The sequence below is a fragment of the Cannabis sativa genome, chromosome X (genome assembly GCF_029168945.1).
Source record: "Cannabis sativa cultivar Pink pepper isolate KNU-18-1 chromosome X, ASM2916894v1, whole genome shotgun sequence".
NCBI classification, from domain to species: Eukaryota; Viridiplantae; Streptophyta; class Magnoliopsida; order Rosales; family Cannabaceae; genus Cannabis; species Cannabis sativa.
In genome coordinates this window covers 76,677,395-76,704,860 of record NC_083610.1, presented here as the reverse complement: position 1 = coordinate 76,704,860, position 27,466 = coordinate 76,677,395, and the positions used below count along the sequence as shown (strand labels likewise).

At 32.8% G+C, this 27,466-nt stretch overlaps 2 protein-coding genes across 2 annotated transcripts; both read right to left on the bottom strand.

Annotated features, from left to right (window-relative positions):
* Positions 1-92: 92 nt before the first annotated feature.
* LOC133031759 (MDIS1-interacting receptor like kinase 2-like) lies at positions 93-4,236 on the bottom strand. Its single transcript, XM_061105401.1, has 2 exons — positions 1,095-4,236; positions 93-576 (listed from the first exon to the last, which is right to left on the bottom strand). The coding sequence occupies exons 1-2, from the start codon at positions 3,616-3,618 to the stop codon at positions 245-247; spliced, it is 2,856 nt and encodes a 951-aa protein (XP_060961384.1). The 5' UTR covers positions 3,619-4,236; the 3' UTR covers positions 93-244.
* On the bottom strand, positions 3,621-15,853 carry LOC115720333 (uncharacterized). The gene is made up of 5 exons (XM_061106290.1): positions 15,473-15,853; positions 15,217-15,391; positions 13,900-13,960; positions 7,316-7,505; positions 3,621-3,659 (listed from the first exon to the last, which is right to left on the bottom strand). Exons 1-5 carry the CDS (start codon positions 15,836-15,838, stop codon positions 3,621-3,623), a joined length of 831 nt encoding a protein of 276 aa, XP_060962273.1. The 5' UTR covers positions 15,839-15,853.
* Between the last annotated feature and the right edge of the window lie 11,613 nt (positions 15,854-27,466).

Sequence of the window (27,466 nt, the reverse complement as noted above, 5' to 3'; positions counted from 1 at the left end):
TTAAATAATTGGCCTATAAAGTACAAAGATAGTCTTACTGGATTTTAAAAGAGGAAGTTTTCTATAGAAATAGATTGAAATTAATAATTGTTACACAAAGCGAGTGATTATTATTACACCATGTAACTGACAACGAAGTAATCGATCCTTTTATTTTACCTTTTTATTTTTTTAATCATTTTACATTTGATTTATACATACATAAAACATAACTAAACAGTGTAAAACTTGATTTTATGTAGAGTTAAAGATGAATAATAGATTGGGTGGATAAAATCTTAGAAATTATGTTCATGGGTGGCCTGGAGTTTGGGTCATATTGTAAGCATGAGATTACGAGAGTGGCAATAGTTGTGAGTTGAATCTCAAGATTTGGTAAAGGTGGTTGTGGACGTTGGTCCAAAACTTGCATGATCTTCATCACCAACTTTTGCTTGTTCTCTAACTCTAATGACGATGATGCATAGAGAGTGGAGATGAAATCTCCTGGCTGCTTCCCCATCATAACTTCTAATGCCAACACCCCAAAACTATAAACATCACATTTCTCACTTATCTTCATTGTGTAAGCAAGCTCTGTCGTCCATAAAAGAAATATAAAACACAAAACCATATTACATACCCTGTAACTTATAATATTCGTGCACATATTAAATGGGAAAACATGAATTACTGTTGTTACCTACAAAATAAGGTTATGGCAAGAGTAGAGTTACGAAAAAGATTAAAATCTGTTGTACACATTTTATTTTAACGAATAAATAAGATTTTAATCTCTTAAGTATTACCATTGTAGAGTTTTATATTACTTACTACTTCCAAACTATAAAAATGATTACAAATGTTTCCTTTTAATTGCATTATGTTCATTTTTTTTAAACAATCATGAGCACATGTAACTGATGTATTTTTTTTCTTCTGTTTAGGCTCTTAATTTGCAATAGATTAGGATCATATTAGTGCTACATCACTAATTGTTTTAAAAAATGAACATACATAATGTAACATTTGCAATGATTTTCATAGTTTTGGTAAAGCTAATTACTTGTAAAAAATGTTATGTGTAATACTAATAATATAGTTGAAGGATTTACCTGGGGCTACGTATCCAAAGGTGCCTGCAAGTGAGGTCCAATTGGAGGAGTCCGGATTTAGAAGCTTGGCAGTGCCAAAATCTGAAACACGAGCCTCAAACTCTGAATCCACCAACACATTGTTGCTTGATATGTCTCGATGAACAATTGGAATGGAGCAACCATGGTGCATGTAATCCAATGCATGAGCCACGCCTCTAACGATCTTCACCCTCTTGTCCCAGTCCAACTCCTTCGCACCCTCTTCACTCCTCAACATACTCCCCAAGCTTCCCCTTTCAACATACTCATACACCAAAAACGACTCTCGTTTATGCAAACAAAACCCATAAAACTTAACAATATTTCTATGTCGTATCTCTACCAACGCTCTTATTTCATTCAACAATTCCTTCCCAATTAGTCTCCTTTGACCTTCAGCTGGAGAATGAAGTTTCTTCACTGCCACAATATCTGTATTGGGTAGTGAAAGTTTTGCTTTATAGACCCTTCCACATCCTCCTTCTCCAATGAAAAATCTCGGGTCAAAGTTATTGGTTGCTCTTATGATTTCTTTGTACAATTTTCTTCTATCATAATTCAGTACCGAAAAAACTACTTCCCCATCTTGGTTTTCGTCTCTTTCTTCTTCTTCTTCTTCTTCATTTGATTTGGTTTTATACTTTCTTCCAATAACAATGGCAATTAAGCAGACAACAACTATAAGTAGATATGCTCCCACAACAGGTACAGCTATTAAAGCTGGATTGGGTTCAATTCTTGAGCTACCTGGACAAGGCTCAAGGCTTCCAAAGTTGGCACATAACCCCATATTTCCTTCTAGTGCTTCTTTTGGAGCAGTTCTAAAAACTGTGATGTTAGGAACCGGACCATGAAGCTTATTATAAGATATGTCAATGTTTAACAAGCCCAACATGCCGTCAAAAGTTGTTGGGATCGAACCAGAAAGACTGTTGTGTGAAAGATTAAGACTCTCCAAGCTCTGCATTTTGCTCATCTGCCATGGTATCTCTCCTTCAAGCGAGTTGTAACTCAAATCTAGCTGAGAAAGATGGACTAAGTTACCAAACTGGACAGGGATTTCTTGACTAAACTTGTTGCTGCTCAAGTTGACATAATTGGCTCTCAAGAAAACACCAAAGAATCCAGGAATTGAGTTGTTCAAGTTGTTGGATGACAAGTCAAGATGATTAAGATTTGTCAGTGACATAAACTCAGAGGGTATACCACCAGAGAGTTGATTGTCGTTTAGTCTCATATTCAGCAAAGAAGTAAGATTTCCAAGCTGTTTTGGGATCAACCCAACTAAATTATTTGAGGAGAGATCAAGTTCAGCTAGCTGTTTTAAGCTACCAATCTCAGATGGTATAGTGCCAGTAATGTTGTTGTCTGCCATTTTCATAACAGTGAGATTTTTGCTCTGTTTCCAGTCTTGTGAAATCTCTCCATAAAACTTATTACGGCTTATATCTATGTAAGACAAGTTTGGATAGACTCCAAAGACCTCAGTTATGTTGCCAAGGAATCGATTGCCTTGTATACGAAGCTTGTACAAAGTAGTACAGTTCCTAAAGTATTTGGGGATTGGACCAATGAAATGGTTGTCAAATGCTGAAAAGCCTCGAAGAACTCCACTTTTACAAAGGTTTTCAGGCAAGTAACCACTGAATTGGTTAGTGTCCAAGTCAAGAGAAGTTAACTCTAAGAGGTTCTCTATCTCTTGAGGGACAGAACCCGAAAGCTGGTTTCGGTGAAGACATAGCATTCTTAACTTTCTAAGGCCACTAAATGAGAATGGAATAGAGCCGTTGAGTTTATTTGCGTTCAAAAATAGATAAAGTATTGATTTCAAATTTCCCAACTCTTGTGGAATGGGACCAGAAAGGTTGTTAGTGGATAGTGCAAGGAGAGTGAGGTTTGTTAGATCACCTAGTGATGGAGGGATCAAGCCCGAAAGATTATTCGAGTCGAGGCTTAACTGGGAAAGAGATTTTAAGTTTCTTAGTTCTTGAGGAATTGAGCCACTTAACTGATTTTTAGTGAGGAACAAGGTCTTAAGATTGGTCAAGTTACCTATCCCAGGTGGGATTTTCCCAGAAAATTTATTATCTGTCAGATCAAGAAAGACTAATTTTGAAAGATTAATGATTTCAGGTGGGATGGCACTATAGAGTTCATTACTGCTGAGATTCAAACTTGAAAGATTACTAAAAGAGGAGAATGAGAATTGGTGCAGTGTACCTTGTAAACCAGAGTTGGTAAGGTTTATAGTGATGACACTTTTTTCAGTGTTGCAAAAAACACCAAACCAATTGCATGGAGAATTTTCAGAACTGTTGATGGATTTAGCAGCGGGGAGATCAATTGTCCATGAGTAGAAGGCAGAGTTATTTGGTGTTTTCAAGCTAGCTTTCCATTTGAGAAGGGCATCTACTTCTTTAGAAGTTGAACCTAAAGTCAAGTTCATTGATGAAGACCAAAGAAACAGAACTAAGAAAAGCAAAGACAATCTTTTCTTGTCCATGATTAAATTTTCTTCTTCTTTGAGACTTGGAAGCTTTGGGGCTAAATAACAAGAATTTGGAATATATTTTTGAAAATATCATTCCAAAGTATTTTTTTTTTTTAAATAATAATCAAGTATATTCAACACGGTTATGTTATGCTAAGTTTTTTTAATGCATGTTGTGGTAATGAATTAGCCTAATTTCTTTACTTAAATTAGTTTTGGTTGATTGTTGAAATTGTCCTTGTACTCATTAGTAGGGTCAGAAGCTAAATTATATAAAATTTGCAGGTGCCAACCTTTGTCAACTAAATTAGTAATATTAATTTGAAGTTTAATAAAGTTATTAATGACCATGACTGTGTCCATCCAGTTCAGTCGTTACTTTGTGGTTTTTGTATGTAATTACACGAAATTCATAATATTCACATTAACAATGTCCCTAACTTTCTTAAGTTCATTCCAAAAAAATAAAAATAAAAAAATAAGTTGACAATGAACAAAACTAGTGGGGAAGAGTAAGAAAACATGTCATTTTTCTATTATATGTTAAATTTCAATATAGCAATTCCTCTAAACTTATATAGTTATTATTTTACATATTTCGTATGGTTAATTGTATCTTGGAGACTTATTTACAACACTATATTGATATTTATTTTATTGTTGGAGTTGGGAAGAAAGAAAAAAAGACAATCCAAGCCAGTGACAGAAAAATTATTTAAAATGGGCATTTAAGTAAATTTTGGAAAGGGGCACAAAATGAAAAATAAAATTATGTTTTAAATAAAAAAAAAAATTAAGAGATTTGTTATAAATATTAATAATTATGTGGATGTCCAAATCTTTTATTTATTACCATGAATTGTAATAACATTCCTCTTTTCCTTAGTTTCTCTTTTTCTTAGTTTCTTAATATCTCACTCTTGTATTTGTATAAATAGGGGTTCACCCCATTGGAATAAACAACTCAGAAATTCTCATTCACTTTCTCTTTCTCTCTTCATCTTCTTCTTCTTTCTTCTCATCTACTTTATATTATTTTATATTATTTTATAACACGTTATCAGCACGAGTCTCTGCCCAAGCTTCAAGCATGAATCTCTGCCTAAGACCCAATGTAAGTATTTTGTTAAAGTTCTTGAATTGTTTCAAAGTCACGATACACTAAATATATATTTATATATATACTCATCTGACTGAAACAATTTCAAGAATCATTTGGTTTCTTTTTTCTTTTTATCTATATATCTATATATTATATATGTATGTATATGTTTTTATATATTTATTATTGATTTCATATATATATATATATATTATGTTCTTATCATTCATAATATTTACAATATATGTGTGCCTATGATATGATAGAGAAAATCTATATAAATTATACATATATCCAAAAGATTATGTATTATCGATAAAATATTACATATATCCTAAAGATTATGCATCATCGATAAAATATTGCATATATCCTGAAGATTATGCATCATCGATAAAATATTGCATATATCCTGAAGATTATGCATCCTCGATAAAATATTGCATATATCCTGATGATTATGCGTCCTCAATAAAATCTTGCATATATCCTGAAGATTATGCAAACGTAATATTCATTATATAGTTGATGGATATATAATGAAAGAGATGAATACATATTTATATATATGTTCTTGTATTCTTTGAGGACAATGAAAAGTAATCTAATATCGATATAGATTTTGACAAACATTTCCTGAAGTAAATGTTTTATATTTATCGAAGAAAAAAAATGATTGTATTTATGTGAATACAACTAAAGAATCATTGAAAATGATTATTATTGATGCAATTTTATAGTGGGTTTTGAGTACCTAAAAAGAATATTAAGAAAATTGCATTGAAACATCAAAGTATAAGAATAACAGTGAGCATGACTAATGTTATTTAAATACATGAGACATGTATTTATTGTTCATCATTCCCTGCAGAGAATGATACGAATTGAAGTCAATTACTTTTAAAGATTGTTTGTATTAGTCATGTTATTATACATTGTTATTACTTGCAATGTTGGAAATTATTGAATCTGACATATATTAAAGATTAAATTTTGCATACATCTTGGAGACTATGCAGAAATTTCATTCATATATTCTTTGAAAATATCGTAAAAGAAATTGTTGAATAATTTCTTATATTTTTATGGATGAACAAGTAATAAATTTTTAAGAAATTTATAATAATGTTCTACTTGTTCAACGTCATTCCCCGAAGTGAATGTAATGATTTTAAATAATCAATGGCATTGTTTGCTACTCAAATATTTCCAGAAGAAATTGGAAATAACCAAAAGATGAGATACCACACACAATCAAAGTGCATGAAATCTATATATCATGTGTGGAATTGAATAATAGTGGTCGCGTACCTGTAGTACGGACACACTTATAGTCAAGATAAAAGTATACTTGATTATTTAATAGAATGTGAATTGTACAAACTTATTGTACATTTAGAATATTTAAATATCATTACCTAAAGAGAATGAATAGACATGAAATTCTATTTCAAAGAATATAGATTTCACATATATTGGTAATGCCAGAAGCAAATTAATATATACATATTTTATTATTTCTTGAAATCAATAGTTTCAAACTATTGTTGGTACATGATATGTAAATATATAGTTACCATATAATTCAGTTTGCATATTCCCAAAAGTGGATTTATAATTTACTAATATTTGTTAGTGATCCAATATAATCAAAGTGATAAAGAATCACAAAATGATTAGTTGAAAAGCTTCCTGAAGAAGTCTTACATACAATTGCTACTTTGAGCATTAAAATGTCTTTGTATGTACCTAGATGTGTAACTTTTATCTAGTTATGAAAGTGATAATAAATAACTTATTATATGTACTTGTTGTACATTTAAATATATAATATATCAAGTCATGATAATTAGACTGATGAATAGTCTATTAATAAATTAGACGACTTGTTAAAAAGATATCAGGAAAAATGAATGATATGTTATGGTTATATCTATTTGACCATTACAATAACCTAATGAAGTTGTCATGTATCTTTTAAATTATACACATCATTGAATTGATGATAGTGATTCCTGAAGAGTGTATATGTTTTGGAGAATAATATAATTATATTATTCGTGTATATAAAAATGAAACTTGTAATGATTATGTTGTAATGAATTTACATTACATTTTGAAAGTTTCATTGAAATACAAATTATAGTGAACCTGAAGTTCATGAATTGAATTATTTTGACATGATCAATCATATACAATAAATTGTCAAAGAATTTGACTAAATTTTGTTGAAGAACCAGAAGATTCTTCTCATTGTTATTTATAAGGCTCAAAAGAAGAATGTGCATATATTTGCACATAGAAAATATTTAAATTATATTTTCTTAACAATCTTGAGCCATTGTTAGATTTTTATTGCATAGTTTCTTATCGATGTGATAAGATTATATAATCATGTATTTACAAAATGTGTAAATTTATGTATTTCTAATTATACACGTATGACTCATTCTTAGAAATGAATTAAGTTCATAAGGATTGAACTTGAAACTGAAGTTCATTGAACCTAAAGTTCAATGTCATATAGTATATATGAGTTTAAACAAATATTGATTCATTGTGATATACTGAAATCCCTACAGGTATATTAATATTATTAGATATCACAATTTTTAAAAATTCTCTATTATATGGGGCAATAAGCCATTTCTCTGAATTAGTCATCCTAGTCATTCGAGCGACTAGTGCTTGGCAACGATTACTCTCATCCCCTGCGTCGGTGGCAATCGCACCCGGATTCAAAAATTCATAGACTCGATTCAACCCACCCATGTCCAACAGTCTTTCTTTAAGGTACCTGATAAAATGTCATAATTAATAACTGTTGCTGTCAAATGAACATTAGCGAGTTTATTATTAAGAGTTATAAATCATACTTGCACCAAACTCCTATTTGTTGGGCTCCCAAGTATTGCATGGTGCACAATTCTTGAATGTCACTCTTAGCAAGCCAAATAGAGTCATCTGCGACCCCGAATAGCTCATTGGACTTGGAATTGGAGCATGGATGACTTGGGCCACCTTTTGACGAAGTTCCAAAATGCAATAATGGAAGAAGTTTGGCGTGGTTGGGCATACTTTGCATTAACTTTTGCCTTACTCGGCCTCCCAGGGTGTTTTAGATTTGTGTTGGAGAATGAGAGTAAATCTTCAGAGCTTTTCTTCACGGGTTGCTTCTGAAGTTTCTTGGTGGGTGGTTGTGTCTATATATATGAAAAAAAACAATAAGTTAGTAATGCCATTAACTAATAAACACAATAAGTTAAGTAAACAAATTGAAACATACCAAATATTTCCCAACAGGTGTAAGATAGTCTTTTGGCCATGCCACATGACCATTTACAGCTTGACCTACTGTCATCAATGAATCGTCGACTAAGGGACACGGGAGCAGTGCATTCTCCATATTGGCTTCTTCGATATATACCCGACGATAATCTTTGTGTAGGTATTCTTCCATGTTAATGGAAAACTTTCCATCTTTCAAATATTTCTCCTTCACAATGTGGCCTGAAGCAACCTTCAGTACCATCCCACTAGGCTCCAACAAACAGTGCATCCAACATGGTAAGGTCTATAAATCCAAAACAAACAAGCAACAACTCAATTTGTAAGTTGACCATATTTATAATTTTGCATTTGAATAATTCGTAAACTAACATTAAGATTACCTCTTCCGAACTACCACCAGTAGGTGGCGTGCTTCTTCTTGGAGCAATTTCCTCTCGAAAACGCGGGGTGATGGAGAGTAGACATTAGCGATGCCGACGGTTTGTGCTATGGGATACGGTGCGGAAGTAGATATTGGCATCACACCGACGGTTGTGCTATGGGATACGGGTGCGAGTAGACATTGGCGACACTCGACGGTCGTGCCCTGCGGGTTCGGAGGCAATGTCAACGTTCGGTGGTTCGGTTGATGCTCCTCCAACACGGAACCGGATACCTGCTTGCTATGCTTTGGGAACTAATAAAACGCATGAGCTCATCCACTTTATCCTCCAACTTTGCATTGCGTTCCTCATCTCTCACGCACGCGTCTCTCCAATTCGGATGATGCACAGTTCGACCCATCGACATTTTTCCTTTTAGGGCGTGGTGTGTTGAAATATTGGGTTTGGGTGACGCTTAGAAACCCATGGCTCGAACCCGACCACCATGCTCATCTGTCCCGAGCGCCATGGTCAGCACGTCTCTTTTACCTTCCACTTGTACAAGACCCTCTGCCACTTGCTTGCGTAATTCATCCTACAAACAAAACAATTAGAGTTAGAAATAAATTATGAAGCATAAGAATTAATACAAACAAAATTAAACTTTAAACTTACAATCCGTTTAACGACTTCTGCAGTTGGGCCCTCCACCTCGCCATTAGACTTAGTGCGAGATCTTTTCCAAATTTCGGACTTTATCAAATTCGGTAATTTGGTGGCGGAGCCTCTTTCTCCATACGTTTCTTGAATCATCCTTACACCACCTCGTCCAGTGCGATGGGGATAAAGATTACAAGCCCTACTCTCTTGGGCCCTCTTCCTCTTCACAGCAAATTCTGGACTTAATCTCGAGTCCACAAACTCTCTCCATTCTTGCAAATTAATTATTTTTTCATAAAGTTTGGGGGGCTTCTCGAGAAGATGGGGAGCGACATCTTTGAATGTAAAAATACCTTCTGTTAGGGTACTTTTCCAATCTTTCCACCTATCTCCACCTTTAGCAATTGTCATCCTCTTATACGTATGCGGTACATCAAACGCGACCTGCAACATTGACAATAGTATAGTTATAAGTACATTGTTTTATAATCAATAATGAAGATCTCGAATAATAGAATTAATTTTACCTTTATGTGTTCCCATAATTGGTTTTTAAGGTCCTGGCTCACTTTAGGCCACGTAATGTCTCTAAGTGGAATATTAGTTCGCACCCATGCTCCAATTCGGGTAACTTTTGCCGTCCCTCCCGTTCCCAGGTGTTGTCGTAGTGATTGTACTCAATCTCCATCTTTCTTCCCTCGCTAACCATTTTTGTTATATCATTTCGTTTGCTTCTCCCGCGAGTATTTTTTTGTGTTTGTTCTTCGGGATCACCACTTTACCTTCTTCCACGGATAGACATTCAGGATCAACACTAGGTCCTTCTGGCAAGGATGGACCATCATCACCATCATAATCCATCCATGCACTCCACTCATCGTCCCCACCTCGTTCCATGATATAAAAGCCTACACAAATTTAAAATCATACATTAGAATATACAAGAATAGTCAAAATAATAGCTAAATGTAAATATATGAAAAAGACTAAATACCAATACGTGTTTGATATATGAATCATGTGTTGATAGATTCGTTCAACCATAATCCTTCACCATCATCACGAGATGATATGATATCGTCCCCAACGGTGACATCAACAGGTGGTGGGGTGATTTGATGAATTTGGTCACTAAGCATGAGATCATCGCCATTAAACTCTTGATTATCATAATCTTTTGGTTGCGTCGTCAAGACAAACCGACGGCGTGCATCTAATGGATCACTCATGTAAAACACTTGACTTGCTTGGGACGCCATTATAAACCTATCGGACTTGTGTCCAGGTCGGTTCCAAGTCCACAAACTTGAATCCAAATTCATCGTCTTTGACCCCATTATCACTCCTAACCCAATCACGAAAGAAAAACGGGGATTCGAAAACTACGTAATCTAATTCCCAAATTTCTTGAATTACCGCAAGTAAAAAGACATGTCACATTCAATAGGGTTTTTGTCTTTTGAACTAGATATTTGGAAAGCCTTAGCAACAATCATGACACCGCTATTTTGAGTTTTTCTAGATTTATCACGGGCTTGGGTGCAAAATTGAGTACTATTTATATAGTACGATGGGTACTTGAGTACATCACACGAAGGACCTCGTGATAGAAAGTAGTGTGTTGGACACACTACCCGGAGATTCACATATTTCTGCATATACCTATGAACATACAAGTTGATTAGTGAGTCAATGTAAATCAACATATGATGCATAACAAAATAGTTTTGTTAATAGTACCTTGTTTTTTAACCATGCATGTACTGAAATTTCTATAATGTTCATCTTGTACCCATTTTTGATTCTGTGCCTTAGTCGAATTAGTAGTCTTGATCCAATTAAAATGTTCCCTTGTGTTCAATGGATTTGTTTTAGTTTGAATTGATATTATTAATATGTTTTAACAATGAAAAATTAACTTAAACTTACTCAATGTACGGTTGGACAACATCAGTATTTTGCAACACGAGCTGGGTGCGCTTCTTCACAATCGGCTCGACTCACACCACAAACGGAAAAACCCCTACCCCCTACCAGCATTTCCCTATCGACCCGAGTAGAGCGAGAGCCAACGGTGGTAACCTACGACAAGTAGTACGACGAGAATTCAATCGTCTCTTCAACGATGTATGATTCAACAATACAACCCTCGTGCCTACTTCTATTTCGACATAACCCTTCAAGATTTTCATGTATCGTTCGAATGGGTACATCCATCTCAAGTACACGAGTCCACATAACTTTACTTCTCTCACCAAATGCCTTTGTTAGGTGGACCATTATGTCGAAAAAGGAAGGCGGGAAAAATTGTTCCAAGTAACACTGAAAACTTCTATAATTTCTATCTTGAGATTCGTAACTTAGGCACATCAACCACTTTCTGACAAAGAGATTTGAAGAACAAACACAATCTCGTAATTGCATATCTAACTTTCTTTGGCAACACGGAAACGGATACTCACTGGTAGAATATGTTGAATCAATATATGATGATCGTGAGATTTCAGACCACTCACAATTAATTTTTTCATATCTACCCAATCGGAGACATTTGAGGAGTACCACTTCGGAGTACTTTCACCAGGAGATAGAACCGCACAAAGATTGTTTTTACCGCTTTAGTTAGAGCATGACAAGGTTTGGTGGTAAGAACGTTCGTCGACCAACAACTTGTGGGTGTAAATTGGAACGAATCCACTAACTCTTTCAAATCTAAGCGGGATTTGATTCCATCTTTGCTACGCCCGGGAATATTGAACAAGGTATTAAGCAAGAGTACATCGACACATTTTTCTCGATGTGCATCACATCTAGATTATGACGTATCAACAAATGCTTCCAATACTCGAGCTCGAAAAAAATATTGACTTCTTCTTCCATGGCCCTCGAGGTTCATTTGCAACAACGTCACTTTTCTCACGACGACCTTTTCTTTTCTTTGGATTTGCTTTTCGCTTTCCAAGGTGGAATTGAACTTTATTCAACTTTTCTAACACTTGTTCCCCAGCAAGGTGGCGGTGGCAATCCAAATTCTTGCTTACCGTCAAATGCTTTCTTCCAAGTGCGAAACACATGTTCTTTTGGCAAAAACCTTCGGTGTCCCATGTAACACATCTTCTTCGAGTGTTTTAAATACATAGAACATGTTCTCTCCTCACAAATAGGACATGCTTTGTACCACTTTCACACTTGTATCCGGAAAGATTTCGAAAATTTGGAAAATCATTAATGGTCCACGATAATATGGCTTTAAGATTGAAATCTTCTTTCCTAAAGGCATCGTAGCGAAAAACACCCTCATGCCACAATCGACTCAAGTCATCAACTAGAGGGGCTAAGTACACATCAATGTCATTACCGAGTTTGTGAAGTATTCGATATCAACGAGTGTAAGCATAGTGAACTTCCTCTTCATTACCAACCAAGGCGGCAAGTTATACATCACAGAGCAAAGGCGACGCAACTATACTTACTTGCTAAGGCCGGTATGTGGATTGATTCCGTCGGCGGAAAGACCAAGACGGATATTCCTAGGTTCATTGCCAAATTCGGGCCACCTAGCATCGATTGATTTCCAAGCGGGTGAGTCGAGTGGATGTCTCATCTTACCATCTACCTTTCTATCGCTGGCATGCCAAATTAAATTTTTTGCATGATTGGCATTTTGAAAAAAGCAAGACAAACGAGGTATTGGGGGTAAGTACCATAATACTTTTGCAGGGACACCAACCTTTACCTCGTCAGAATTCTTTTTTTTTTGCCACCTAGACTCACCACAAGTGGGACACCATATTGCATCCACAAACATCTTGCGGTATAGGATGCAATCATTAGGACATGCATGTATTTTTTCATATTGCATGCCTAACGAAGAAAGTGTCTTCTTCGCCTCATAAAAAGATGAAGGCACCACATTACCTTCCGGTAATAACTCTACTAGGAAAGCTAGTAAATCCGAAAAGCTCTTATCACTCCACCCGTGTTTGGCTTTTATGTTGTATAATCTAATAAGTGTCGACAACTTAGTAAACCTATTACAATTAGGGTAAATAGGCTTCTCGGCATCCTCTACAAAACTTTGAAATTTCAAAGGATCGACATTTAATTCATATTGTGCATCTCCAATCATTTCTGGAATGTGATCATCCTCATACTCCAAATTAACACCCTTAACCTTGTTAGACTTAGACGTTCCTTCGCCCGGAACTCTATTCTTTTCCCCGTGGTAAACCCAAACCTTATAACTCTTGTCTATTAGTTCTAAATAAATGCTCCTTTATACTAGCAATGTCCACACGCTCCATGTTACCACATTTAAGACAAGGACAAAGAACCAATTTAGTATTTTTAGCATTCTTCTGACAAAAGTCCAAGAAATGGTCAACTCCTTCACTATACTCCGCTGATAATCTATTCGCACTCATCCAATTTCTATCCATTATGAAACTTCTAAAAAAAAAAAAATTATTCAGTTATTTGTTTAAATATGTGTATATATTTTATTGAATTTTATGCATTTTAGTGAAATTTATCCTAATTCTAGTAAAATTTCGGCAGCATAACAGCTGTAATCGGACATTCCAAAAATTAAAAACATGAAAAAAAAATAACTAATAAACACATAAAACAATATAATAATAAGAAAATAACATTAACAATATAAAATTCTCCACCCATCCGACCGCAGTACATGTATTCGCAGAACCTACTTCACTACGGATGAATATTTAAGATATTCAAACTCTTCTAACATGCATATATATTTCACCCATCCCAGGCACCGAAGTACAGTTATGAGAACCTACTTCACTACGGATGAATATCTAACATATTCAAACTCCACTAAACAAAGAATTATAAAGTTTTTAGAGATTATACCTTTCTCCAATAGATAGAGTTACAATTGCGCAACCTTTAGTCAACACAAAGAACCCAAAACCTACAAATAAATACATAATCTGTTAACAAGTATCAACTCTCAAATGCAATATATTAATATAAATATGTATTGTATTGTACTAAGAGGAAATTGTATTGTATTATTAATTGTACTCACATATAGATCTATCACTCACTACATGATCATCAATTACCAATTCAATTAATTTCATTAAACAAATGGACTCTTATTTCATGTATGTATGCCACCAAAAATTGTATCAACTTCACCTCATTAATTTAATATAAAGAAATTTGGCTTTGCATAAAATTTCATTACAAAAGCTTTCTTTTCTCTGTCTTTTTCTAATTGAGAAGCATAAAAATAAAAATAATTAAGTATTTATAATAAAATCAACTTAATCATTAATCCTAATTTAATATCTAAAAAATACATGGAAAAAAAAGTAAAGTAAAAGAAAGGAATGTTAATATATTTTGACATTAATTAATTAATTAATATATATGATGGAACCCAAGAAGGTTGTAAAAGGCAGACATGGGCAGATGTATACGTACTAATTATACTTACCTTATTATTATTCCTTTCCCTTATTCTTACTTTTTATTTTTTTCCTTTAAAAAAAACGCATATTCATTCATTCATTCATTGATGTTGTAGTAGTAGTAGAACTGTTCCTTCATATATCTTCTACCAAGAGAAAAGAAGAATTTTGATCTCATCAACAACCAAAATTCTTTACTTGTCGCTTAATAACCCCATCCATATGATATGCCACCAAATTAAACCCCTTCCAACACTTCTCCAATCTTACATATATATATATATATATATATATATAATCATGCATCATCGATCATCATATCACGCAATCCATTATTGTTCTATAATATATAATTAAGTTTAATATTATCAGAAACTACAACTATTTTCTATTATCTAAATTACTTGATTAATATTTAGCCATGGGTGTTCTTGGTGCAATAGCTAAACATTTGGATACAATTATCGGGTATATTTATTTATTTGTACAAGCATTTTATATCATTCATTACTCACAAATTTATTCAAGTCTAGACAAATTCAATGCAAGGAAGAAAACTTTACAGATAACATCGTTGTGATTTTATATTCAAATCCAGGTAGCAAACTTCAATCCTACTTTGATAAATCGATTAACAAAAAAATAAAATGAATGTATATGAAGTCCCACACCATAAATAATAAATCAAAACAAATGTGAATTTATCAAAACCACACACATAAATTATGAGAAAGAGCAAGAATATATGTACCCAAATGTGTGTGAAGAATGCTCTGAAATACACAGTAGTCTCCCCTTATATCTTTGACAACACGAATCTTATCATCCAAATACACAGTGTCAAACCAGCCTTGTCCAAATGGGGGCAACGGAATCTCCCAATTTTCCCCACGCAAAACCGCACTCGTGAATCTAAAATTCACTCTCTGCTTAGAAGAAGCACCGATTTCAATATTGGATCGAACAAAGAAAACTCCATGAGGAGGGAAAGTAATGACGTCGATTACCTGCAATACGTCTCCGGCTTGGGTACCAAACAAGTAGGCTTTCTCGATAATGAAAAGTTGTTCTTTCTCCGTGGTCCAGAGCAGCCGCCAAGTAGCGGAGAGCGAACTCCCGGTGGTAACGGTGTCAGCTCCGAGAGAAGCTAAGGCGTCGATTGCTTTGACGATTGCGGTTCGCTTTGTTGAGTTGGTCTGGGTCTTGACGCCTCGTTCTTTATCGGAGATGAGGTTGACGAAGAGAGATGGGGTTACGAGAGAGAGTGGGCGGCAAATGAAAATGGAATCAATGACTAGGTTATTTTGGCTGAAATAAAATTGGGGGGAATAATATTTTATATGTATTAAAATTAAAAAAACAAATAATAACATAATTTTTCCCAAAATAAATGTGAAAGGGTAACTTTTTTTTTAATGAGTGTATATAAAAAAGAAACTGGAAAGAAAATAAAGAGGGAATATTTAAAAATAATAATAATAATTTAGGAAATAAATAATAAAAATCATTCTTCATATATTTGACCTGCCTAGATTAATATAATTAGGAAAGTCAAGGTCATCATACCAAAGAAGAAATGATTTAATTATGTGAATAAAAATTTGAATACTATAATATTACCAAACCAAATAATATACAGTTATAATGTGCTAGCTTATCCTTTGTATCAATTCTTTTTTGTACAGTTATAATTCACTATATAAATAAATAGAAATATATAATTAGTTCATTGTAACTGTTCTAATTAGTTCATTATATAAAAACATTCTTCTTGATCTTAATATTGGCTGAAATTAATAAAATTGGGGGAAATAATATTTTATATGTATTAAAATTAAAAAACAAAATAATGGGGTATACCCGACGGTTTAAAACCGTCGGGTATAGTATAGCCGACGGTTTTAAACTGTCGGCTATACTATACCCGACGGTTTTAAACCGTCGGGTATACCCCATTATTTTTTTTTTCGTATATTTATTATTTTAATAATAACCGTCGCCTATTATTGTTGCTACTGTTCAAAACCGTCGGGAATGCTTATTTTTCCCGACGGTTTTGAACAGTTACTTAATTTTTTTAGCGACGGTCCCAAAAAAAATTCGTTTTTAAAACCGTCGCGAAAACGAATATTTGTAGTAGTGTCTCGATCAGGGGGGGAGAAGCAGTTGGGATGATGATAATTTTTGAAAAATGATCCTTGCACAAAGTATATAAGAACAATATAGTTCAAAATGATATATACCAACTGCAAATCAATATTACTCAAAGTTGAGATAGAATGAGTTGAAAACGCCTGAAGCGTAAATGAACAATGTAGAAACTATTAATAAATGTTCATTTGATTTGCCCCGAAGTTGTTAAATCTAGAGGTACTCATGGAGATACCTTAATGTTATAAAGTATTAAAATGATAACCGTGATGAAAACGGTACTCGAAAAGACTCCCAAGAGAAGTTAGACATAACAAATTTGATCATAATTGAATCCCTGAAGTGATTCTATATAGGTACCTATAAATGATAAACATATTTGAAAATATGTAATTTAAAGAGATCTCTATAAGTTATGTCAATATGGGAGGAAATTATCATATAATGAAATTTTTGTCGACAATAGATGTTGAATGTTTGCATATGCAATAAACTAACATGAGATAGCAAGGATCATGGTATTAGATTTTTCGAGAATTATCGACATACATTTTGATTTTTGGCCAAAATATTATGACGCAGTCCAGGCAAGTTTACTCGCATAAAGTGAAGTAAGACCTGTAGGGTGTGCAAATAAATATTTCTAATGAGAAATTTGCATATATATATTTGTACATAATGAATTGCTGTACAAAGTTTGCATAGACATGAGATTGATTGAAGTAAGGCTTAAATATTGAGAAAATATAATCATGATTTGATTATAGCCTGGAATATATTTTATGAGGATTTATAAGCGTCACATAAATGTTGCAACAAAAGGTTATTCATTTAGAGCTCCTAATATAGTGAGAATTTGAAATAAGCCTTATCTAAAAATTCTAGAAGAATTTAATACATGTCTTAAGTGATATAAATTCAAAGTCGCGCGCACTATATGACAAAGATCTTTGTATGAAATAAAGACATGTAAGTAAATTATTATTTGAAAAATACCTATGGTTGTCTATGCAATATAAATACGTAAATTATACGTTGTGATAGACTCTTGAAGAGTTTTTGATTAATTGAAGAACAAACTTTTATTTCTTTTGTATTTCGAAAAATATTAATGTATAAAGTTTGTTCATTAGTATTGAAGTCCTGAAGTACTTCATATGTATCAAGAATTATAGATATATGATCATTTGATATGGAAATTAAGATCATACAACAAGATGGAACAAATATATGGTCTTGGAGTACCATCATTGTCACAAATGAAAATTGTAGTACCATTAATGTGTTATGTTCATATCTACTTGAAATTTTAAATTTTAGTATGAACAAAGTTGTATACACACATGAATGATACAATTAGTTGGATAAAGACTAATGTTCCACGAACCCCTCATCTATAATTTAGAAATCTATACATACTCTGGAAGAGTTATAGAAAATATATGATCAAAGATTGTATATGGTGATATTTTAAAAGTGATAACAATAATCTTATGAGATCTATTATCACCAAAAGAATTATGGATCATATGTGCATGAGGGGGAGACATATTTATGTTGCACTCTTTTTCCCTTAGTTCAGGTTTTGTCCCACTGGGTTTTCCTGGCAAGGTTTTTAACGAGGCAACTTGCAAATAATTATGAATATGAAATATATATTGTACTCTTTTCCCTAGCTCAGATTTTGTCCCACTGGGTTTTTCTGGCAAGGTTTTTAACGAGACAACTATAAATCATGTTAACATACTTGCATTTTATGAAGCAAGTAGAGAATGTGTGTGAGTGAGATCATTGGCATAGCATATTCGGGAAACATATGGATTGCACTCAATAAAGAAGTATCAACCCAAGCAATTCTCTATGGATAATACTGCTTGCATCGTTCAACTAAAAGGAGGTACATTGAAGGAGATAGAGTTAGAACACATTTCACGAAATTCTTCTTTATACGCTTCAAGAAAATGCATATTGGTGTTCAATATATTCAATCAAGTGTCAATCTCACAAACTTATTCACAAAGTTATTACCAACATCAACATTTGAGAAGACGGCAGACAAGATCGAAATTCGTCGATTAGAAGATCTCCACAAATGGCTAAATGAGGGGGAGGGAGTTAGTTTACACTATACTCTTTTTCCTTTGACCAAGTTTTCAGCAAGATTTTTAATAAGGCAGCTATTATGGACATCCAAGGGGGAGTGTTATAAATATTAATAATTATGTGGATGTCCAAATCTTTTATTTATTACCATGAATTGTAATAACATTCCTCTTTTCCTTAGTTTCCCTTTTTCTTAGTTTCTTAATATCTCACTCTTGTATTTGTATAAATAGGGGTTCACCCCATTGGAATAAACAACTCAGAAATTCTCATTCACTTTCTCTTTCTCTCTTCATCTTCTTCTTCTTTCTTCTCATCTACTTTATATTATTTTATATTATTTTATAACAAGATTATATTTCTCTCTTAAAAAAAATGAGGCGAGACAATTGTCCATACTCATTAGTCATTATCCATATAGGTTCGTCCTTAATTATAAAGTCAGTGTCTTAGGTTCAATTATACCCCCAAGAACATGTTCACTAACCGTTGAGTTAGAAATATTTTTGGTTGGAAAGTGGGCATCCAAGCAAATACTAATATTTGGTTAACAGGCTCTTGTGATGATTTTCAATTCTTTAAACTCTATTGTAGTTTATTGTATTGCTTATATTAAAGGAGAAAAGAAACACCAAAATATGTCTTTCAGCGTCACTAATACTCGAAATTAAAAGTTAAGCAATGCTTAGTGCATGTTTAGCATTATAACTAAAAAATTGTTTTCTGTTTTTAAAAACAAAAAATTATTTTTTGAAAACAATTTGGTTTGTTTGACCTTGTTTAGTGCATTACGTTAACTATTGACCTTCTCTTTTAGCGTCAATGAAGTGGTACTATCAGTTGAACATAACTGACGCTAAAATTGGTGATATACAATAAATGTTTTTGTAGTCAATTTTTAAGTAACGCTAAATGACTTTTTTAATCTGTTGAAGAAGTCACGATAATTTAATTCTCAACTTTTCAGTTTTGATGTATTTCATCCATTAATTATTTTAAATGTGACATCATGGTTTCATGTGTTCGTAGTAAATAGTTCTTGTTCCTTCACTATACTAGTTTATAAGCTATTATGTATTGCTATTAGGTTGCGTGTTTGAGTTTGAGGAAGGTGATACTTTGAGCTCACTTTAAAAAGTCAACTATTTGGAGATGAAAGGCCAAATATTATGAAGTCTTTGATCAGCTAAAAATTAGTTTGGGAAGAAAAAAAAACACATAATTGGATTTGGAGAGTTAAAGACAACAAGAAACATGTGGTTCTGGTTGTGCTAATAAATCCCGAGTCAAATAAATTATCGAATTTTGCTTATTAATTAATTTGTGACACTCTTCTTTAACTAATAATGTAATTACTATGAAATTTCCCTTCTAATACACCTTCGGTTATCAAATAATTATAAAACAATAGCAAACTCATTCAAGAAAGACATTTTCCGTTTTTTTTGGATAAGTTATCTTCTTAAATATATATATTATATATATATATTCAATAATTACATTTTTATTATATGATTATATTTTTGTTGACCTATAATAACAAGTTACTAATATGTAAATTTTTTTTAAGAACATTAAATAAACTATAATTAACTATTTCTTAAAATGATTAATTTTTATCCTATGACTTTTCCATCATAACATTCTTTAGTCTAGGAAGCCCATCAAACTTGAGAGTTTCTATCCCTATGACTTTTCCAACAAGACCGTTACCAAATGTAACTTCTTCACACTGCATTGGTCTAATGCTCACAAGATATTCTTTTTTACCTGTCATGTGTCTGGAACAACCACTATCAAAGTACCACATTTTAGTATCAATAGTTTTAAAACAAGAAGAACCTACCAAGCATTTATTTTTGACAACCCATTTTTATTTTTGTAAAACATATTTATTTCCAAGATAATTAGATTTAAACATGTTCTGCATAGTTATACACTTAGGTCGAATGTGACCTTTTATCCCACAAAAATGACAAATAGGGATGAAACGTCTTCCATTCCCTTTGGAATTGTCAAACTTACCGTGGTGCTTCTTTTCTGTAACAGCAGAATGTTTTGCTGTAGAGACAGAATCCTGTGAGGTAGAAACAGTTCTTCCAGAAACAAAACTATTAGATTTAACAAAAGTGGTATTGAAATCAAATTGATTAGAAACATAACTCAGACCAGCATGATTAGTTTGGCCAGTTTTTTGAATTTTTTCAAAAATGGTGGAACCTGGATTTAGCATTTTAACATTCTTTTTAATGTTTTCAAGTTCCTTAGTTAAAGAAATAATTTTAGACTCTTTTGAAGACAGTTCAGTTTCACAACATTTGATTTTATCTTCCAACTCATTAATGTTGTTACACAAGACTTTATTATCTTTAACGAGGGAACGATTTTCAGCACATATTTCCAACCACTTACCAAACATTACCTTGTAAGATTCAGCCATAGAGTTCTCATCAATTTCTAACTCATCTGATTCGGATCTAGCTTCTTCCTTGTTGTCATTGATCAAGATATTATTCATACAAATGGTTTTTCCTTTTTCTTGTAAATTTCTTGACAAAGCACTTGTTAGAGTAGCCTTTTCTTTTTCATCTTCACTACTTTCAGAATCATCACTCCAAGTAACATTTAATCCCTTTTTATTTTTCTTTAAGGTATTAGCACATTCGGATTGAGTATGACAAAAACCTTCACACTCTTTGCATTGAATACCTTTTTTAATGTTAGATGAAAAAGGTTTAGAGGGATTGTTACCTGAAATATTACCATTTGAGTTCTTTGAAAAGTTCTTTTTATTTCCAACAGATTTCATGTATCTTTGGAAATTTTTTGCTAACAAGGCCATTTCGTCATCATTTTCATCATCAGAAACAATATTTTCAGAAGCATTGAAAGCAATACCTTTGCTTTTCTCATTCGAGAAACTTTGCTTACTCTTTTTCTTGATTTTGTTGATTTAACTTAAAAGTTCTTAAAGAACCCATGAGTTCCTCAACTTTCATTTTGCCAAAGTCTTTTGCTTCTTCCATTGCTAGCAATTTTGTGTCAAACTTGTCAAGAAGCACACGAACAATTTTCCGAACCAAGACAGATTCATCTAATTTTTCTCCCAAGGCAAAAAACTCATTAGAAATATCAGATAATCTTTCATAAAAATAAGACAAAATTTCAGTTTCTAACATTCTCAATTCATCAAATCTAGTTTTCAACATGGTAAAACGTGATCTTTTTACATCAGCGGTACCTTCAAACTGAATCTGAAGGATTTCCCACGCCTCCTTTGCAAATTCACAAGATGAAATTAATTTAATAAAGCATTCACCAACATTATCAAAAATAGCATGTAAAGCCTTATTATTCTAACGAGACAGTTTTTCATCTTCGATAGTCCAATTGAGTTTAGGTTTTACCTTAGTATTACCTTTATCATCACTTTCAGTAAGTTGTGTCAAGCCTGTAAGTATAGCTCTCCAAGCCTTCTCATCTTGTGATTTGATAATGCTCTTATCTTGACCTTCCAATAAGGATAGTTCGATTCATTCAACAAAGGTGGTCGAGAGATAGAGCTTCCTTCTGCAAACAAAGACATCTCACACAAAACAAATTAAACGGAATAAATTTGAGATCTCACTAAGAATTTAGTGACCTGCTCTGATACAAATTGAAATTCCGTATTTTGATATTCCCAGTTTAATTATTTAATTAAGTGATTAATTAAATGCGGAATAATGAAACTGGTACTGAAAACAGTTTTTCTGTAGTTACAGAATACAACTCTGTAACTCCAAAAGAACCCAGAAAAACAAACAGTGCATAAAAGTAAAAACACAAAAGGTTTTTGTACGTGGTTTCAATAATCCTTTCAGATTGTTACTAGTCCACGGGGTCACGCCTAGAGATAAGATTCATTAGATCGGTATCAAAAATACAAAGTAATTGACTTATGCATAAATAGACTCCCTCTTATTGTATGTCGCAAGCTTGATGCATTCCACCTACTAACCGAATCTTGATAAAACTCCAAGAGCTCAAAATCCCTTCGATCACCTTGAAGAGTGATTGAATCCTCCCGATTCAAGACTTAAAGGCAATCTCCCGAAAGCATGTACAACCTTCTCCCGAAGGTTGTGTGCTTGTATCCTCCCGATGCAAGACTTCAAAAGCAATCTCCCGAAAGCTTTTAAATACATTCTCCTGAAGGTTGTGTGCTTGTATCCTCCCGATACAAGACTTCAAAAGAAATCTCCCGAAAGCTTGTAAACACCTTCTCCTGAAGGTTGCACTGATGTTCTTCTTTGATGTAGGCTTGAATACAGACTCAAGACAATACAACTACAAATAAACAGAGTAAGAGTCGAACATCTCTTCTCTACAAAACAAAGACACTCTTTCCTTAAGATATGAATACAATTCTAAGTGTTTGAAAGAGATACTAAACCTAGTTGCTATAAGGTGTATTTATAATCAATATACACCTTATTGACAGCTTACACACGGTCTGAACCAGACCCCAGCCCACTAGAAACTTCCCTAAAATAATTCTTCAATCAGTCTAGGAATTTTTGTTTCTGTACCTACAGAATCGTGGGCAGTAAGTACAACTTTCCTTTTATAGAAAAGGAAAGTTCAGCTCCAGTTTTCTCTTCAAGAAATCTGATCTAAGAAAATGGAAAACTCACACAAGATCAGAAAATACAGCTGGTTAGATAAGAAATTAATTGTGTAACCAAACTTACCATTTTTACCACAATTTCCATAAATAGGAAAGCTAGAAAACTTTCCTTTCAAGTTTGAATACACAAAATAAGGAAACCATATTAAAATATACCAGCCGAAATATACAATAATTAATAAAATATTTTTGTCAATTAAATATGCCAAAAATAGAATTAACATAGCGTATCTATATCGTGGAACATATAGAGCGTTCTACATAACTAAGAATGCAATTCCAAGTTCTATAGTGGTGCAATGAGGAATTAATAAGTTAGAGAATTTACTTGGTAAGTTCTAGATCTGCTTATTGGAAGCTCGGTTATATAGGTCCATGGTCCCCATACTAGTTGAGAAAAACTACTTGTAAGACTCGGTTAATTGATTTTAGTTAATCAATTTTAATTCTAAAATTAAACTATATCTAGTTTATGAATTTTCACTATGTTATAGCTTGATTGTGAAGAAATAGGATTTTAGGGTTAATTTATTAATTAAGAGACTTTGTGGAGTCTAATTAATAAATAATATAAATGAAAATTTTATTTGATAATTATTTCAATTATTAAATAAATAGTTTTGGCATTTATAGGGTTGAAATTATAAAAAGTGGTATTTTGGAAAAATAGATAAATAGTTGAGAAAAATGGCAAAAATCTAACTAGTGTTGGGCCCACTGATGGCCGGCCACTTAGTGCTATTTTTGCTCCATTTTTATCATTTTATTATTCCAAATAAATCAACCCTAACCCTAAGAGAAGTAGTATAAAAGGAAAAGAAAGTCTCATTATCCAACTAATGCTTCAAAAGCTAAAAACCTAGTTTTCTTCCTCTTTAGGTTTATGAGACTTCTTCCTTTCTTCTTCTAATTTTGAAACCTATAGCCTTCTTCACAAACCAAATTCAAGCCTTAGTGATTGAGTGCATGCCCACACATAACAAGTGAGTCCTCAATCATAGTGTGTAAGACTGTGAAGAATCCAAACAACTGAAGGAGTTTCGGGCTCAGATCTTGGTGATACTCTTCGACAGAAAGGATACAAGGGTTAGAGATTTGAGCGGAAGGAGTCATTTAATTTCGTTTAAACCAATGTAAGGTTTCTCATACCTTTTATGTGTTTATTTTTATTGTTTTAGAAATTCATATTAGGATGTTGAAAACATACTTGTTAGTAAATATAGATCCTGGTAAAATATATTCCAACAACTAGCCTCAGAGCCATGGTAATTGATTTACTTTCAAGAAATAAGGATTTAAAACGATGTATGTGTGATTTGGATGTGATTCAAGTTGATCTATGTGTTTATTGATGATTGATTGATGTTTACAAAAATATTACATAAAATAATTAGAATTTTATTCTGGAATTATTTTTATTGGATAGTATAGGAAAAGTTAAGCAATTCACTTTTTTACAGAACTTAATTTCGATTTTATTTAAATTAGTTATGAATTTTTGAAAATCAGAAAAATCAGGAGGTGTGACACCTCCCTTACGCGCGTGGATTCCCAGTTTTCTCGGGTGCGTGTGGCTTTGAACAAGCTTCATGTCCGAGTTTTCTCGGTCAGATGGGCAAGATTTGTCTGAATTGGGGGCTATGCGCGTGCGGACACCCTGCTGGCAGCCTGTTGCGATATTTAGCACACGCAAGTGTACGTATCGTTTAAAGTAGTAGACTCACTAGGAGTGAGGTCGATCCCACAGGGAGTGTAGTTAAGTACGTTGAAATTAAACTTTTACTTCTATTTGATTAAATAAAAGATAGGGAAAAAAAAACAATGAAGTATAAGAAAAAGAGTTGGAAGCAACGATTCGAGAAAATTAATAGTTAATAAACTAGGGTGTCGATTTCAATTGTTTTTATTGAATATGGCCTAATATGATTATTTTCCTAATATTAATTCCTATGCAATAGCAGGTTTACTAAGGTAATTTATAGTCTTCTCAGATATATAAACCTCAATTACATGTAAACTTTCTACTCTCGTGATAAATTTAACATGCAACAGGCATTAAGCATAAAAACCCTATAAGCTATCTAAACCATATAGGTACTCTCGTCCTATATCGAAATTCAGTTCTATTTTACTATAGCATATTTGACACTCACTTCTCAGATCTCGCATCAAAATCATAGACAGATAATTGGTGATCAAGCAATTAAAAGTAATTAAGCACAAATAAAATAGAATACATAGAAATTAGGGGGAAAATAACTCATATTAAAACCATAAACAATGTCAAACAATATCCATCTAAACCCTAATAAAGTGTTTAGTTACTCATGTTCATTGAAGCACAATTACACATATTAACTTTGAGAAAAAAGATGAAAATAGAGAAGAGAAGAAGAGAAGAATGCTGAAAACCCTGAGAAGTATGCCTCTAATTTTGCAGTTGATCTCTCCACTCTGTATCTGAATTCTCTCTTTTTTTCTCTCTGAAGTTGCTTGATGAAATCAACTCCCTTCTTGAAGGCCTAAAAATATGGGAAAAACGCAATATTTAAATTCCCACTCGAATTTAAATTTTTGGGAAACCTCAAACGAGATATTTTTTTCTGCTGCGTCGACTGATAGTATTTGGACCATAACTCTCTCAATATTGCTCGGAATTGAACGATTCAAGATGTTCCGGAAAGATAAAAGAGAGATCTAGAACTTTCATGTTTTGACTTTTTCCAAAATCCAATCAGAAAAACGTCGAATTTAGGCTTGAAGTTTCGGCTTCCACAATTTTCTCTATAAAAAATATCATGATATTTTTTATCTTTTTCCCATCTTTTTCTCTGATATTTTTCTAATCTTCTTCTATTTTAAATCTGTAAAAATAAAAGATAACAAGCGTAAAAATGCTCCAAATACGATTAAAACTTAATTAAAAATATACTAAACTTAATCTAAAATTAATATTAAAAATAACCTAACAAATTCCCCCAAACTAAGCTTTTACTCGTCCTCGAGTAAAACACTAAATAAACATTAAACAAGTCAATCTCCAAAACATGAGTAATTTTCAAGTAGCTTCAATAATATGATTATGAAAAAATTCACTTATGCATATAATCCAGAATTTTAGTTCAATTACACCCTTGACAGATTTCAATTTATTTTCATTTAGCTCATGAAACCATAGAATACAATTAACTAACAATTAAACCACTTTATGCATGCCAATTACAATCATCAATCCACTAACCCAAAATTCCATATGCTTGCAATACTTACTATTCTCCACTAATATAGATTAATGCACAACCAAAAATCAGAAGGTCTTTCTAGGCTTGTATTGTTAGGCTTAGGTAAGGGTAGATGAGATGGTCATTTACGCTTGTCTATACCATAAGCTTCTCCAATCATGTCACCCACAATATTGTTCACACAATCCCAATACCCTTTTTCTAATTACATGAGAGATATATTTTTCAACAAGGTTGCAACAACTTTATATTTATCTTTTTTTTTATTTGACACTGGTTGTCATATTTTTCTTTCTTTTCTCCTTTTTTTTCAAGTTGTTGTCAATCAATTTTTTTTTCTTTTTATATTCTCTCAATTTTCACACTTTTTCCACACACATACAACAAACTTCCCTTCCAAATTCTCCCAAACTAAAGATCTACTTATGGTATGATTAGGGTCAAATTGTGGATATTCATGGGTTTATCTTTTTATGCTCAATATGTGTAAAACAAAGAATAGGTTAAGGCTCAAAAAAAAAGGTAACTATGATAAAAATTACAAGGATGGCTTGAAAGGTACAATCGATCCAAAAAATTGCCTAAATCACTTTCCTAATCATGCATAATTTATTATTTCGCCTCAAATAGCAAGCAAGCAAGTTCTAGAATTTTCCAAACAACTTTCTACATGTCAAATTAGCATACATAAATCAATTCAATTACTAGAAAAATTACTTAATATGATTCCATGTTCTTTTACAGCACAAAATTAAAATTAGTCAAGAGTATAACATCACCAAGCACACGGATTTTTCAAAAAAATAAATAAACTTTTCAAATCATGCTATCTACCT